Source organism: Neovison vison, chromosome 5, assembly GCF_020171115.1.
Source record: "Neovison vison isolate M4711 chromosome 5, ASM_NN_V1, whole genome shotgun sequence".
Lineage (NCBI taxonomy): Eukaryota > Metazoa > Chordata > Mammalia > Carnivora > Mustelidae > Neogale > Neogale vison.
The window spans coordinates 13,291,741-13,308,890 of NC_058095.1; the positions used below are offsets into that span (position 1 = coordinate 13,291,741).

Here is a 17,150-nt window from a genome sequence, read left to right on the forward strand (position 1 = left end):
CAGACAGAAACACACACAATAAAAGCAAACGAAACACCTCCACCAAAGTAAGAACACTCATTGCAAAACTGCTACTAGCTGCTGAGTTTTTACTCATGACTAAGAAAGATCAGAATCTGAAGCACACTAGTCACTGATGAACTTATCCAGTGATAAATACCACATTTTCATTTATAGAGATGGTATATATGTGATATTTTCTTATTAAATACAACTGGATTCTACTTGAAACAATTATTTCTGCTCTGAATTATCTTCCAGAGTGGAAACAAAGTATGGCATAAAAACCTGTGTTAGCAGACCACACCACCTTTTTCTTTATTGTTCTTTTTAATGCAATTGTAAAATCATTCAAATGGCTTTGGTTGTGGTTATTAAGAATTAAATGGCATAATCTCACTTTTCCATGCCTGGACTCAACTAGAAATAAAAAGTTAGTGGATTATGATTCAAAAGTGTGGTTAGAAATTAATTTGTAAGCAATAATTGTATTCAAACAACACAGGGCATGACATATTAGTTTGTAAAATGGCAAAACCAAACATTAATTCATATAACAATGAAAGCAAATGGTGTATAAACAACCATTTAATGATTCTTTATTGTTTTCTGAAGAAAAGGATTTTATTCCCCCACAATCCGTATTTAGGTACATTTCATATCCATATACACTTAAAACGACCTTTCTATATCAACGTAAACTTTTCTTTGGCACTTCGTCTCTTATATGATAGTAAAAAGTTGTAAATAGCAGTGAATTACATTTTGTTGCAGAAATCATTTCAATATTTCATGCTTCTCTAAAGTGTAACTTCTATGAAATTACCTGCATGATCACAGTCAAAATTTTATATCTACTGCATGACTACTCGGCCATGCAAAATATGCTAGAATTTCAATTAAATTTGATTTAAGCAAATCATTTTTATATTATTTCATCTTAGTAGCTCTTAGAGGTACACATCAAAATTTGCTCAGATTGTAACAACATTTTTACATATGAAACTTAAAAAAGGATGTCTTTCTCTTAATGTTTAAGAAATGAATGATCAAAGATTTTTTAAATTTTTCCTTAATTTTAAATGACTGCTTCAAAAGGCATCACCTCCAAATGCCAATATACAGTTAAAGATTTTGTGTTCTCCAAGTTACTAAAATCTTTAAAGACACCTTTTCTTAAGAATAATAAAGTATGACACAGATACATAATAAGCCTTAAAAAATACCTGAGAGGTCTTGCCTGGGGATTGCCTGCTTCTACATATGGATGTAAATAATCCTTTATGTAGAGGTCAGCAGCACTATTAGAATGGGTGCAAATGAGGATCCTGCTGAAATAAATGGTGCAAATAAAAAGAATGATAAAACACAAAACTACTCAAGCAGTAGAATACCAAACAAAAGCAGTGGCCATCTTAATATCAAACATTTCCCTCAACCTACTCATCAATCTCCAACATATTATTCAATGATGTTTTCAGGAAACTATAACTCTCTAAGCTGTAAAGGAAACAAGTTTCCCCAAATTACTTTTAAATCTAACACACAGAACTTTATGCACCCAAGTCTTTCGGCTCTAACGTATATCACAATTCCTTAGCAGACTTGGGAGTTCAGATGGCTATTTAAAAGCTATCATTTTCTATGTTGCCAATTTTTAAAAACAGTATTTTTTTTTTTTTTTCCAAATTTTAGTCCTTTCGGGTTTTGGTGTGGGTCTTTTTCTTTTCCTTTGGTTTTTTGCGGGTTTTTTTTTTGGGGGGGGGTGGTTTGTTGTTGTTGTTGTTTTTAATTTTCCCAAGCTGAATTAATATGGTCTTGCTAGCCTTGGCTTTGTGCTCACAACAAGGACAGAGGTTGTGGCCTAAGGATGAAATCGGAGCACACATATCACCACCTCACCTCGTCTCCTGCTGCTGGAGTATGTGCTTGACAGCCTGAGCTAGAGTGAATGTTTTGCCTGTCCCATAGGGTCCAATGATGAGAACAGGAGGCAGCTGTATTGAAAGTGGAGTTGTAATGGCCAGGACAGCCTCTTTCTGTTTTGCATTTAGCCGAGGATCCAACTGCTCATCCCATTGTCTACAGAAAATAAAAATTTATTGTAAACACATGCATCTTACAAATAAAACACAAGCCTAAATTTTATTGAACCATTAAAAATACTGAAGAAACAAAGCACCTACAAAAACAAACACTTATTCTAAAACTTCCTTTCAGAAATATACCCAACAGAGCCGTGCAGGGTGCTTCACTATATTGATCAAAACTCACTTTAATTATTTTGTCCAATTCCAAGTGCAAAAAGATTGTGATAACTGAAGAAAGCACACACACTTCTAGTCTAGCTGCTACCAAGCCTATGAATAGTAATGGCAATGTCTCAAAAATTTAATTTCCCTGTTACATAAAAGGATCAGGAAACTTTTTTTCTGGTAATAAAGAAGTATTAGTTTCTTTGCAGAGCAAGTAAAATGCAAAAGGGAGACAAACCACATTTCAAATTCTAGTCCACTGAAAGCTCTCTTTAGTGAAATTGAAAACAAGAGGCAAAGAAAAAACCTTTATGTCCCTGCTTAAGAGATTATTAAATGTTTACAAAGTTCTTAATTCAGAAAACGGCAGTTAAAAAAAAAAAAGATATCAAAGAGGGACGAACGCCTGGGTGGCTCATTTGGGTAAGCATATGCCTTCAGTTCAGGTCATGATCCCAGGGTCCTGGGGTAGAGCCAGCACGGCAGCATGCCTGCTCAGCAGGGAGTCCATTTCTCCCTCTCCTCCATGCTCATGCTCTCTCACTAGCTCTGTTTCTCTCTCTCCCTCTCAAATAAATAAATAAAATCTTTTTTTTTTTTAAAAAAAGGTATCAAAGGCCAAACAATAAGAAATGTTTTCTATTATTTCCCCCATACACATAATGTACTTATGTCCTATTTTTCAGGGCAGAGAACACCTGTCACAGTAGCACAAATGGTTGCTGTAATGGGATCTATCTTACGAGTGTCCCTTCTATGACTTGGCTAAGTTTCGAGGATTTAAATGGATAGCAGATGCTACAAGGGATCAAACCAAGTGGAGAATCAACAGCATTCTTTTCCATAACTACAATTAAAATACTAAATATTGCAACAACTATGGCAAAAATGATAAGGATGTAAACCAAAATAGGAAGGGTGTGTAAAGAGATGCTTAGAAAATTTACATTCAAAGTGCCTACAAAATACTCCTGCAAGACGCAGTTTGGATGGGAAAATTCCTTCTCTCTGAGGCTGTACTCTACAGTAATCAGAAACCAGTTATTCCTGGAAAATCTTAATACTTTCAGTTTTTAAAAAGTGTAACTAATGCTATATTCGGACAGATAATTTCAAACAAATGGAAGTCTCTGAGGAAATGTAAAACTTTAGAAAATAAACTTTTGACTATATAAACAAGCCATCACTTATTTTTTCAAAACTTAAAATTTTTAAGTAAAAAACAAAAGAACTCTGACCAGTGGCACTAGATTTCCTGGAAACCACTGACTAAAGATCAAGCTTTTGACTTCAAAGAATCTCTCATCATTAGACAGCTTATTTATTCATAATTCTGTCAGCACCTAGCAATGTTCCATTTTCTATAAAAGAGGAAATTACTTTAGGTAATCGCTAAATCCAGATCTAATATATGTGGAAAACCGTGGAACGGTTCCTCTGCTACTGAGCCTAGACAGCTAAAACACTCAACTGCCTTCCCTCCTCTGCTGGAGATCCAACTCTGGTCAATGAGCTTAAAGGAAAAGGCCCCTCCGAAGGGCTTCTTCCCTGACTCAATAAAACACAAACAAAGCCTCCCTAGGAGGAAGCCCTTCTTGGTCCTCTGCATTCCTCCTTCACCTGGCTGGAAAGAGATCCTGGTAAACAAAACTGCAGCTGCCCTCTTATAATCAAGAGGTAACAGACGTCAGGAAGAAAACCAGCCTGAAGAAAACTAGTATGCTCTAAGGTGGAGAGGAGAGGAGACCTCAGTCCTGGATGGTACTGCGGAGCCCCTGCAAGTCCTGGACCACCTACCTACCTCTGGGCGTCCATCTCTACTTGTTTAAGCCACAGTTAGTTCAGTAAACCATTACTTGCATCCATACCTGACCCCAGTGGCTCCCTTACCTATACATGGGGATAATGACTTGTGTATCAGATGGTCTTTCTAGGATCAAATGAGGTGCTGTTTAGAAAAGCTGTTTAGAAAAATAATTGAGCAGTCAGTGCTCAATTAACGTTAGTTTCTATTACCGTGTTCACTGAGGACTTCAGAAAAATGACATATTACTTGACCAATACACACTTCCAAAAACAAAACTTTTCCCAAAAATGCTCTAATTCTTCAAATGTGGTGACTTCGATGAACTTATAAATGAGACAAATAGTAAGTTATATATAAAAGTATCGACCTAAGACATTCATGACGAATTTATAGGTATAGCTCTAAAACATATTATCTCTTTATTTATACAGCCCACTCTACTTATCAACTGCTTCAGTATAAATAAACGCTTCAGAGCAGATCAGAAACCATCAATGCTGGTCACCTCTACAGTTTCTGGTCATGAATGAGGAGGGCCAATGAGCACAAGTTGTCTTTAGTGTGCCACCTGCTCAACAGAGAGAAGAGGACTTAGAATACATGCGCCAGTAAGACCCATCTCGATTTTCACAGTTTAAAATAACAGTCTCAGGGCGGCTGGGTGGCTCAGTCGGGGAAATGTCTGTCTTCGGCTCAGGTCATGGTCCCAGGGTCCTGGGATCGAGCCCCGCGTCAGGCTTGATGCCCAGCGGGGAGTGCGCTTCTCCCTCTGCCCAGCCCCACTAGCGCTCACTCACTTGTTCTCAAATAAATAAATAAAAATCTTTAAAATAAAATAACATAGTCTCTTCAAGCTCATTCTGAATAAAAATTACTTAAACCCTGAATCACATTAATTCAGAGTCCTTTTTTCCCCCTGGTCTAATGAATTTTTATAATTAGTTTACAGACGACATGCTCATGTATCTACCTGTATTCCACCTTATCCCCAAAAAGACTTTATATGGCTAATGGTTTCTCAGTATATTCCCCCACTCAGACACCTTTAGTTGCTATTTAAATTACAGCAGTACGGAATCTCTTCCTGCTCAGATGTTTCCTGATACCTGACATTTTCTGTTACTCCTGCAGTTAACCCTTGCAGTCAGTTGTACTTGAATATACCGTTATGTACAATATAATTTTCAGAAGTAAACATATCAAGTACAGGCGGAAAAGTTTACTGGTATGCTCTCACATTTGAAACCTTAATTTCCTTCTTTAAACTTGAAACTCTAAGTCAGCTGAATATGTCATACATTAATAATGTGTAAGGCCCTGCTGAGGACTGACAGATAAGTGAGACGCGGTCTCTTCCTTCAAAGATCTCAGAGTGTAACAAAAACCGGGAAAATGTACGCAAGTGACAAAAAATAATTTGAGAATAATTATGCTTGAAAGCACAAAACTAACTGAATTTAGCCCACAGAAGGTACTCAAGATATTTTTCTTGGAAAAATGAAAATGGAAGGGTCAGGCTCATCTCCTTGAAGGAGAGAGCAGTTGAGCTGGACTAAATCTTAAAGGATAGGTGGATCAACAGATAACACTGGGCAAAGATTATTTCAGGGCCTACTTGTGATCTTTCTCTGTCAAATAAATAAATAAAATCTTTAAAAAAAAAAAAAGGAAAGAAAATCATTTACAGATAAAAATGGCAGAGGGGGAAACTCTGAGCTTGATGGGTGGACAGTATCAGTTTTGCTAGATGAGAAGGCTCTGGAGAATGACTGCATGACAATGTGAATATACTTAACACTACTCAACTATATACTTAAAAAGGGGTTTAGAGGGTCAGTTTTGCATTATGTAAATTTTACCACAACTTTTTAAAAATTGGTAAGAAACTGGGGTGCCTGGGTGGCTCAGTCATTAAGCATCTGCCTTTGGCTCCGGTCATGATCCCAGGATCCTGGGATCGGGTCCCCTGCATTGGGCTCCCAGCTCTACGGGTAGCCTGCTTCTCCCTCTCCCACTCCCCCTGCTTGTGTTCCCTCTCTCGCTCTGTCTCTCTCTCTGTCAAATAAATAAAATCTTTAAAAAAAAAAAGAAAGAAAGAAATTAAGTGTAGGGCCAATTAAAGAAACTTCAAGGTAACTCAATATGGCTAGAGCATGGGGATTTAGACGGGGAAGGAGGGGTGTCAAGTAGAAAAAAGTAGAAGAAATCTGAAGCTATGGCTGGAAAGCCCTGTCAATGGGGCCACATAACACAAGGATGGTGTTCGGCCGCTTGGACTCTCCACATATCAAGGAGACACCCTCATAGATATGTAACCACTGAAATGAAATGATTATTTTAGCAAACTAACTGTGGCAGAAATATGCGGGATGGACCAGAGAACGGAGACACAAACTACGGAACAGGAGACCGACTGTAAGGTTCCTTATGTATCCCAGCTCTAAATTACACACTGGCCGTAAGAACGGAAGGAGGGAAAAGGTTCAAAGAAAGTAAACCAAATGGGAACTGAGAAGACTGGAGTTTTACAATTAGAGATCACTGATTACTTCCAGGACAGTGAGGAAGTGGAAAACAGAGATCACAGGATGAGTATAAAGAACAGCGGAAATACATAAACTACTCCTGCTCGTGAATTTTGGCAATAAAATGAAGAATGCAAAAAAGATAGTTAAGGGTAAGTGAAACAAGGGAGAAATGATTTGGGTTTTCTGTTGTAAGGCATCTTGTGCTTTGTTCTGTTTTTAGAACTGAAAGAAATAGAATGTGAGGGGAAGAGCTATGGGCCACTTCTAGGCCTGGCCCATAAAACTTTCCTACGTGATCCCCTGTGGTCATTCTTCCCCTGCCTGCCAGCTGGATGCCAACACACGGGGTGAAACCATGGAAACCACTTACTGAAGATACCAGGGCCTCCATCAGTGGTGGAGCAGGGCCACCCGACCATGACTGGAGTGACACAAGTGATAAATAAATAACCTTCTATTGAGATTAAAAAAGAAAGGAATAAAAGGTGGAATGAGCAGGGCAGCAGCAGGGGCTGAGAAGATAAAAACTCAGGGAAAAGGACGAGAAGAAAGATGCAGTCATACAGCCATCAGGGTTAGTCTGGAAACAAATCAGAAGTACCCTTACAAAGACACTTACAAAGATGTGCCAAAATGAATTGAAGCAGGAAAATATTTATACAACCCTTAACCTGAGAGCAGTTTCTGAAATATTATCTATGATAAAAATCATTTTAAATGAACTGTTTGAACCACTTTTAAAAGATCCTAATTTTCCCATTCAACTTATACTCAGAAATATTCCTGAATCGCTTGGCATTCTGTCAAATTAAGGCTGTTGAGAAAAGCAACAGAACTCATTTAGACTCAGAGGAAAAGTGAATAAAGTACATGATGAAACTCAAATGTTTCCTTTCAAGGGCTTTTTCACTCCTCTTTCTCTACTAATACACGGCTCCTGGAGAGTATGGCAAATTTGCTTTAAAAACTATATTGGCATTATTTGATACAGAAATTCAACTTCACTTCTAGTGAGACATCTCCTTTTCTGTACCTGTTAGGACTCCAAGGTATGGTTGGAGTCATAGTGGTGTCTGGAAACAAAACCCCATTGTCCTTGATCCTGTCTAGCGCATAATGCATTTCACAGAGGGGTAATCGATTTAATTGAAACTGAAGTTCAACCTGAAACACAAAATAAAAAAAATTTTTTAAATGCATGAATGCAAACATCAATGCTTGCAGCTTGCTAAAAATTTTTGTGGAGATAACCTTTTAGGGAAGCCAATTTTAGAGATTCTCTTAAGTGCAATGTTATTTTAATAAGAACTATTATGGCTAATATTTGCTTTGTTTACTTACTGTCAGGCACTGTAATGTGCACTTTACATAAATTATCCACTTACTAGTACCAATGATGTATATATCATTATTAACCTTATTTAACATCTAAAGAAAATGAAGTACTTATGAGTCACTTAGTATCTAAATAAAGGTTATCTTGTTCCACCATATTCCTATGAATACTATATTTGATGAAATCTGTAGAACATCTGTGAGATATTATCTCTTAAGTTGATAAAAAAAAAAATCAGGCCCAGGACACTGTATCAATTTACTATGAATAAATAACAACCACCAATTTTATGTTTAAAAAGAAAAAAGAAAAATAAATAAAATTTTAAAGAAGATTGGCTCTCCAGTTAAATATGGCAGAGTGAACACACAGTTCACCTAAGCAACCACAAAGAGAGGAGAACATAAGCAGTTGGAACAACCTCCAATGAGAACTGTCCCTGATTGTGGCTTAGTTTCCTTTAATTTGTTCTTCTATTGCTGATTTAAAATTCTAATCAGAAAGTTTGGCCTCATGTAAGACTGAAACATTGTAGATGTTATTTAATCACCAAACTGGTTTTCTCCGAGAGCTACCAGAGGTCTAATTCTCCACCCACCTCTATAACACTTCAAAATCAACTGCATTTTTGGCTTGAACAGAAGGTAGAAAATCAAACCAGAATTGTATCAGCTGACAGGGACATTACAGACAACCATAATTAAGTTACCTCACTTCAGAACACACCTGTGTGTCATAATCAGGCCGAAGATTAAGTTCTTCACAGCATTCCCTGGATATCCTTAAAAATATATATTCTTTTGTTTTTTCTTCAATAGTAGCTTCATAAACCTTCTCTTTGGTTCCCTGGGTCTGTACTAACTTCTCTTTAGGGACTGGTAATAAATAAACAGCATTGACTTTGGTCATCACCAGCCGTCCAGCCAAAGTATCTTCAGAAAGTGTTTCAGTAAGCTTAAAGCGACCAAAAAGTTGTCCATTCTGAGCATACTTTGCACCTCCAGAAACTCCAGTGAGCATGAAACTTGCTAGAATCTGCAACTGCACTTTAAGGTTGAACCTAAATCAAAAGTAGAAAATGAGTCTGAATGCTTTACATCAAAACAAAAAAACTAGAAGAGCAGAACAAAATAGATCAAATTTAAACGTACAAAAACCTAAAACTCCATCAATTCCATTCCATCGAGCTACAAACCATATATTACCTTTCTGTCATTAATCCAAGCTGGAAACAACAAAACTTTTTTTTAAGTCAATAAACTTTCATCTAAGTTACATAAAGGCATTTACTTAGTTGAGCTGAAGAAAACAAACATTTTTAAAACCTGGACATTTAAGGGACACCTGGGTGGCTCAGTCGGTTAAAGCATCTGCCTTCAGCCTGGGTCATGATCCCAGGGTCCTGCATGGGGCTCCCTGTTTAGTGAGGAGGCTGCTTCTCCCTTTGCCTCGCCCCACAGTTGTGCTCTCTCGTTCACTCTCTAATAAAAATCTTTAAAAAAAAAAAAATAAAACTTAAACATTTAAAATAAAGCTAAGTATGGTATTTTAATAAAATGAAATATTATCACATGTTAATTAATTCAGAAGTCTGCTTGAACACTCCCTAGAACCATTAAAGCCTCAAAATCCCCTAAAGCCAGACAGAAACACAGCACTGAAACTAAAACGGACCTTCATTAAACTGAGGCTTTTCAAGTACACAATAGATTCAAACTGTGAAATTTTTCTTTCAATGCTGTTAACGAGTAACATCCAGAATTAACTTTTGTTCATGACTACACTGAGACAGATCCCATGCGGAATGAAGAGCTAGACTATCAGGCAACGGCCAGTGCACTCACTTGCACTCCCGTTTGTACCCATGAGTGTGAGAAAGAATGTGTGTGACAAACAAGTACAGAGGATCGAGCTACCTGGTCAAGAAATAGGAGGTGGAAGAAAGATTTAAACTAACGGACAGCTCTCTCCTTTGCCATTCTGAAACGGTGCCGCAGAGAGAAGACAAAGCAGTAAAAGAGGAAAGGTAACATTTTCTACTTTTTCTTCAGAAGATTTCAAATTACGTGAATGAAAAAAAAATTAAGTTCTTTTAAAATCTAAATATCCATTTGTGGAAAAGGCTACTTTTTAATGGTACTACTGAACTGTCTTCTTTTCAAATCTTCTTTTGTATGCATGATGCTAAGAATATCTTACACATTCTTTTTTTTTTTTTTTTTTTTTTTTTAAAGATTTTATTTTTTTATTTGAGAGAGAGACAGTGAGAAAGAGCATGAGCGAGGAGAAGGTCAGAGAGTGAAGCAGACTCCCCATGGAGCTGGGAGCCTGATGTGGGACTCGATCCTGGGACTCCAGGATCACGCCCTGAGTCGAAGGCAGTCGTCCAACCAACTGCGCCACCCAGGCGTCCCTATCTTACACATTCTTAAGAAAAAAAATTTTTTTAAAAACACTGTAAACTTTCTTAATGAAAACATCTGGGGGCGCCTGCGTGGCTCAGTGGGTTAAGCCTCTGCCTTCAGCTCAGGTCATGATCCCAGGGTCCTGGGATCGAGCCTCGCATCGGGCTCTCTGCTCAGCTGGGAGCCTGCTTCCCCCTCTCTTTCTGCCTGCCTCTCTGCCTACTTGTGATCTCTGTCAAATAAACAAACAAATAAAATCTTAAAAAAAAAAAAAAAAACCACCATATTAAGGGGTGCCTGGGTAGCTCAGTTAAGTGTCTGCCTCCGGTTCAGGCCACAATCTCAGGGTCCTGGGATAGATCCCGTATTGGGGGGGGGGGTCCCTGCTCAGCAGGGAGTCTGCTCCTCCCTCTCCCTGTGTCTCTCTCCCCACCCTCATTCTCTCTTTCTCTCTCTCTCAAATGAATAAATAAAATCTTTAAAAAGAAGAAAAGAAAAACACCATATTAAAATGTTGAATGTCCATTTATATACTTTAAGTTAGAAAAGTGAAAAGTAAAAATATAAAGTAGAAAAGTATAAGGATAGAGAAATATTGTTATAGAAATCTTTAAGTAATATAACATACCTGAATAGCTACTTATGCATGTAATAAATAATAAGAGCTTTTAAGTTCCATTCGTAACCTAAAAACAGAACACTTAAACTCCAAAAACATGTATAAATATATACTAAAGTTAGTATTTAATGATCCGACTCTAATGAGGATTAAATGAATTCTAGCAGTATTTGCCATGTGTGTGGAATTATTTTAAAAAATCACGTTATATTTTTCTCATTCTCTGTGCATATTTTACTAGATCCAAAACAGAAAAGTAGGATGATAATTTAAAGAAATACAGTTTGTATGTTATCTAATTACATCTGACTCTTTTTAAAGACTGGAACATGTACTAAGATTCACATAAAAAGAAAATAAAAGTATACTACACTCCCCAGTTTACATATAATCTATGTTGACCTGCTTTTTTTTTTTTTTTTTGGTAATACAACATATGCTTTAAAAAAGAACAGGAGCCCATGGCTTATCACACTTTTTCAAATACAGTTAAATTTTTACTTTCCTTTACTCCACATATATGAGATTTACGGTCATAAAAGTTTTCAGAGAGGAAAGAAATTTCTTATAGTGCATTCTTCATTCAGAAATGGTCTCTTTGGGGCGCCTGGGTGGCTCAGTGGGTTAAAGCTTCTGCCTTCAGCTCGGGTCATGATCTCAGGGCTCTGGGATAGAGCCCCGCATCGGGCTCTCTGCTCAGCAGGGAGCCTGCTTCCCCCCCCCCTGCCTGCCTCTCTGCCTACCTGTGATCTCTCTCTGTCAAATAAATAAATAAAATCTTTTTTAAAAAAAAGAAATGGTCTCTTTGGGAGTGCCTGGGTGGCTCAGTTGATTAAGCATCTGCCTTCAACTCAGGTCATGATCCTAGGGTCTTGGGATTGAGGCCCGCTTCTGCCTCCCTGCTCAGCAGGGAGTCTGCTTCTCCCTCTCTCTCTGGCCCTCCCCCTGCGAGTGCGTGCAGGCTCGCTCTCTCTCTCTCAAGTGAACACAATCTTTAAAAAGAAAAGAAGAGGGGAGCCTGGGTGGCTCAGTGAGTTAAGCCTCTACCTTCAGTTCAGGTCATGATCTCAGGGTCCTGGGATCAAGCCCCACATCGGGCTCTCTGCTCAGCAGGGAGCCTGCTTCCTCCTCCCTCTGCCTGCTTCTCTGCCTACTTGTGATCTCTGTCTGTCAAATAAATAAAATCTTTAAAAAAAAGGAAAGAAGAAATGGTCTCTTTGCTTCTAAAGTTGATATACAATGCTGGGGCACCTGGGTGGCTCAGTGGTTTAAAGTTGATATACAATTTTAATTTTTTTTAATTTTGCAACCACTTTTCACTTCTTGAAACTGCCTCTTCTACTGACTTCCCGAAAGTCATACTCTCTAGTTTTCTTACCTTTCTAGCAGTTCCTCCATCCTCCACCCAAGCACTGGCCACCTGCTAAAAGTCCACCCCGCCCTCTTCTCACTCTGTAGGTTCTCATCAGGTGAGGTCACCCTCTCCTAGATCTCTCAGCTCAGGGCTGTAAACCCAACCATCAAACAGACACCTTCGCTTATATGCTCTTCAAACCCAGTATAAGCAAAACACAGTCACGATCTGACGTCCCCTTCTGTCACCCCAAACTAGTCTTTCATGTATTATATATCTTAGGCAACAGCACTCTCATCAACCTAGGTGTTCGAGACAGAAACCATGTTATCCTTGACCTTGTGTCTGTCACCATCCTTCAATCCCCCATCATACATTCACCAAGCCCTGCTGGGTCCTCTTCCTCCTAATTTCTCTGCATCTTAACATTCTGAACATGGATAACCATAACAAACTCCTAACATGACTTCCTGATTCAAATCTGTACTTCACACCACCACCAGAGGATCTTTGCAAAATTAAGTCTGAAGATAAGCAGCTTCCTCTGGCTCTCCGTGAAAGGCCTACACAGCTTTCTCTCACCACCCCACCCAACCCAGCATGAGCCCTCCATTACAGCTATGATGACCAACTTGCAATTTCCCCCCAAATTCTATCCTCTTAATCTCAAATCCTGTTCCTTCCAACAATTAAGATGTAAGAACCTTAACATACCTTTGTATTCTTCATCTGACAATTTTACCTGTTTTTTTGTTTTATTCTTGTTTATTTTGTCTTAAATTCAGCCTAAAGGGGCACCCAGGTGGCTCAGTCAGTTGAGGGTCGGACTCTTGGTTTCGGCTAAGGTCATGAACTCATGAACCATGAACTCATGGGTCATAAGATAGAGCCCCACATCGGGTTCCCTGCTCAGCAGGGAGGCTGCTTGAGATTCTCTCCCACTACCCATACCCCAACATGTGCACAGGAGAGCACTCTCTCACACTTCCTCTCTAAGTAAATAAAATCTTTTAAAAAAAAATTGCAGCTTAAACACCATCTTATTCCCAAAAGCCGACTTCATTCCCTCCTTGACTTGACTATCCTCCTTCTCCCCATTACTGTGGGGCAGATGCTCTCCTGTGGGACCCTCGTGCTTTCCGCTATTACAGTGCTTATTACACTGGATTACAACCCTGTATTTATAGGTCTGTCTCCCTCACTGGGTAACAAACTTTATTCTAAGTTTATTTTAATTCCAGTTAGTTAACATACAGTGTTATATTCGTTTCATGGATTACAAACTTTTGAGGAAGAAACAGTGTGTTTGTCTTAGAATCAGCAGTGGCCAGTCTAGAACCTAACACTTTAAATACTCAAAAAAATTTGTTCATTGAATTACTTTTACATTTTCATAATAACCTGATTTTTTCCAGGCAACATATTTCTATTTCAACTACTTTATACTATTCCCCAACAAATTCTAGAAATTGCATAATATTTTCTCAACTAAGGCAATATATTAAAATTTTTCTGCTGCATCTGTTTTAGAATCTGCCTTCCCAAAACCCTGACCACAATTTAGCAAGCACGAAAAATTCACCTCAGTCTTAAAGCAGTAACAGAATCCTCTTATGACATTTAGTTGTACCTTACAACACAACTCCTAAGGTAGAGGCACTAGAAAATAAAAGTACTAAGAAATACAGCTTTCCCCCAGAAGATACATCATATGTTCAAGACACAGACATAATAGAACTTCTGGTAGAAGTTACAGCTAGTAATATTTAATTTTCTAGAAGATTAACAGCCTAAAAATAAATTATATTAGTAAGATATCTTAAGTATTTAAAACAGCATATATATTTTTAAGATTTAATAACTCAGAAATACCTAGAATACAAAATATATTATACAATTAACAAAGATATTTCTTAATAAAAAGAAAAACCATCTTTCCATTACTGCTTGCCACATTTTGAAATCAACCTTAAAGCTTATACAATTCCTAACGTTTTGGGAAACAGCAGAATAGCAGCCAAGCAAATTTGCACCAATTTAATATCAGCTAAAAGAAATATGGCTCTATCAATCTTAGCAACAGTTATATCTCTCGAGTATAACTTTAAAAGACTTTCAAAGCTATATGCAGAATTTCACTTCACACAATTTCTGACTAAATGAATGGTAACAAAAATCAACCAAGGTAATAAGCCAATACCTGGATTTACTGAGGCAGAGCAACAGAACTCAGGCAAACCCAACGGAGGCCTCGCCTCACCCATCTTAATGACGAAATGTACATCCACACACCAGGCCTGTCACGCCAGCTGTCAGCCCCGAGAAGCCCCGGCAACCTGATTAGGCACACCGCTACACAGTTTAATGGACACAACAGCTTCAGCCAAGAGTCAATTTCTTTTGAAAATGTGCATCTAAGAATCAGATAGCTTTCACTTCAAGGTAGAATCATAATTGAATGCATATCAACATGTCGCTGAAGACAAGAGAAATACTTTTTTTTTTCCTTAATCTTGAAAGAACTGAAGGGCATTTTCTAAAACTTAAATGAAATTCAGTATTGTCCTTCTCACCCCCACACATCTCACACTAGAACTGAACATAAAAAGGAATCTTAATTTCCAGACTGCTTTAAAAAAGCATCCCTTTCTTTAAAGTAAAAAAAAAAAATAAAAAGATAAACTTGATTACTACATCCAAATTCAAGCCAAAATATATTGTCTTTTTTTTTTTAAGCTTTTATTGATTTATTTGACAGACAGAGATCACAAATAGGCAGAGAGGCAGGCAGAGAGGAGGAAGCAGGCTCCCCAAGGAGCAGAGAGCCCAGTGCAGGGCTCGATCCCAGTACCCTGGGATCATGACCTGAGCTGAAGGCAGAAGCTTTAACCCAATGCGCCACCCAGGAGCCCCTATTCTGTCTAATCTTGGGAGGCATCATTCAATCCCATTTTCAAGGAAGGAATGATAAGGTAAAAATGTAAAAATATAATCCAAACTTTACAATTAAGATGTAAAAACCTTGACATTACTTTCATGATGGGCAATATTCTGCTTCAATTGTCAAAGTTCTGAGGCACCTGGGTGGCTCAGTCAGTTTAAGTGTCTGCCTTTGGCTCAGGTCATGATCCCAGCATCCTGGGATCAGGCCTTGCATTGGGCTCTCTGCTCAGCGGGGAGCCTGTTTCTCCCTCTCCCTTTGTCCCTCTTCCCCCACCCCAGCTCATGCTCTCTGTGTGTGTGTCAAATAAATAAATAAAATCTTTTTTTTTTTTTAATTGTCAAAGTTCACAAATGACCAATACATTCTCTTGATCTTAGGAAATACCCTATTAATCATGGCTAAGTCTCACTACATCTCAAAGAGGCACATACCATTGCATACAGAATACATACTACTGTCAATACACATCCGAGTCATTTAGAGGGACGACTCCGTTTACCCAAGCCACTGTCTTCTGGCTTTAAACTGAGTCTCAATCCACAGCAAAACATTCTTTACCATTCTAATGGTGACATGGGTTTGCTTTGATGACTGGTATTGACAAAACAGACAAGTAAAATGATCCAATCAGATACACTAGAGAATGGCCCAAGGACCAAATCCAACCTTCTGCCTGTTCTGTATAACCCTTAACGAAGAACAGTTTTTACAAAAACAAAAAATAAAATAAGACAAAACAAAGAAGCTATGCAAGAAGGACTATACCAAGTCCATAGAGCCTTTAATATTTACTTGCTGGACCTTTACAGAAAAAAATTGCTGAAATAGTTTAGTAGCTGCATACAGAGCCCCTCAAATTCATTTTTTAAATACATCTTTCAAGTTATTTGTGCTTAAAGAATTAACAATCAAATGTGAATTAAATTCAAGGCAACAATAAAATTAATATATTAAGTTCAAAGGGGAAAGAAGGAAAAAACAGAAAATACAATTTTTTAAGTATATATAAAACTTCGTCAATAAATTTTCAAAATTCTTCAGTTTATATCTGTTATTTGTCCCTCGTCCATCTGCTTACAGACACCCTCTGTGAACTCCATCTAATAATTAAGACGATTTGCCTCTTGGTATGTGCACAAACTCTATGCTGTGCTTCCCAAAATTTTACAAGCCTGTCAAATTCAGAAGTGTAATTCACCGGTCTTCACATCCAGGGGGTCTCCTCTCTGGGTGAGAGAACCACTGGAAATTTTCAAATTCTCTAACATAGTACTATCTACTTGTCACATTAGACATGCAGCAATAAATTCTCATTTCCATCTTTAATAAAGATTTTATTTATTTTTGACAGAGAGAGAGAGATCACAAGTAGGCAGAACAGCAGGTGGGGTGAGGGGAGCAGGCTCCCTGATGTGGGGCTCAATCCCAGGACCCTGAGACCATGACCTGAGCCGAAGGCAGAGGCTTAACCCACTGAGCCACCCAGGAGTCCCCTCATTTCCATCTTTAAGATCCTTCTAACTCTTGTGTAGTTAGCATAAATATAAAAAGTGATCCTATAGACTTATATTCAATTTGTAAACATCCCTATTTGAATCAGTAACTATTTTAAAGACCTAATTTTAAAGATTAAAAAAAAGAGAGAGAGAAAGCTCAGATGTTCCTTACTACTTCTTTTCATCTCTAAAGGCAATTTCACACCTGAATCACCAAGTACTGCAACTGATAGTATCCTAACCTTCTTTCTATTTCTTTGTTTGCTTTTTCGTATTATAATAGTAACATATGGTCATTATACAACATTTCAAAAATAGAGAAAACCACATTAGAACATAAAAAGGGGGGCACCTGTGTGGCTCAGTGGGTTAAGCCTCTGCTTTCGGCTCAGGTCATGATCCCAGG

General features: G+C 38.1%; 1 protein-coding gene across 4 annotated transcripts in view; it reads right to left on the bottom strand.

Moving 5' to 3' along the window:
- The window catches only part of HELZ (helicase with zinc finger), a 162,834-nt gene that overhangs the window by 74,803 nt on the left and 70,881 nt on the right, over positions 1-17,150 (bottom strand). For 3 of the 4 annotated variants that reach the window (XM_044247589.1, XM_044247591.1, XM_044247590.1), the window contains 4 exons: positions 8,653-8,986; positions 7,624-7,754; positions 1,903-2,082; positions 1,227-1,331 (listed from right to left, as the gene is read on the bottom strand). In XM_044247589.1, coding sequence (XP_044103524.1) covers positions 1,227-1,331; positions 1,903-2,082; positions 7,624-7,754; positions 8,653-8,986 — 750 coding nt within the window. The remainder of the gene's footprint in view (positions 1-1,226; positions 1,332-1,902; positions 2,083-7,623; positions 7,755-8,652; positions 8,987-17,150) is intronic. The other variant, XM_044247592.1, reaches the window with a different exon arrangement.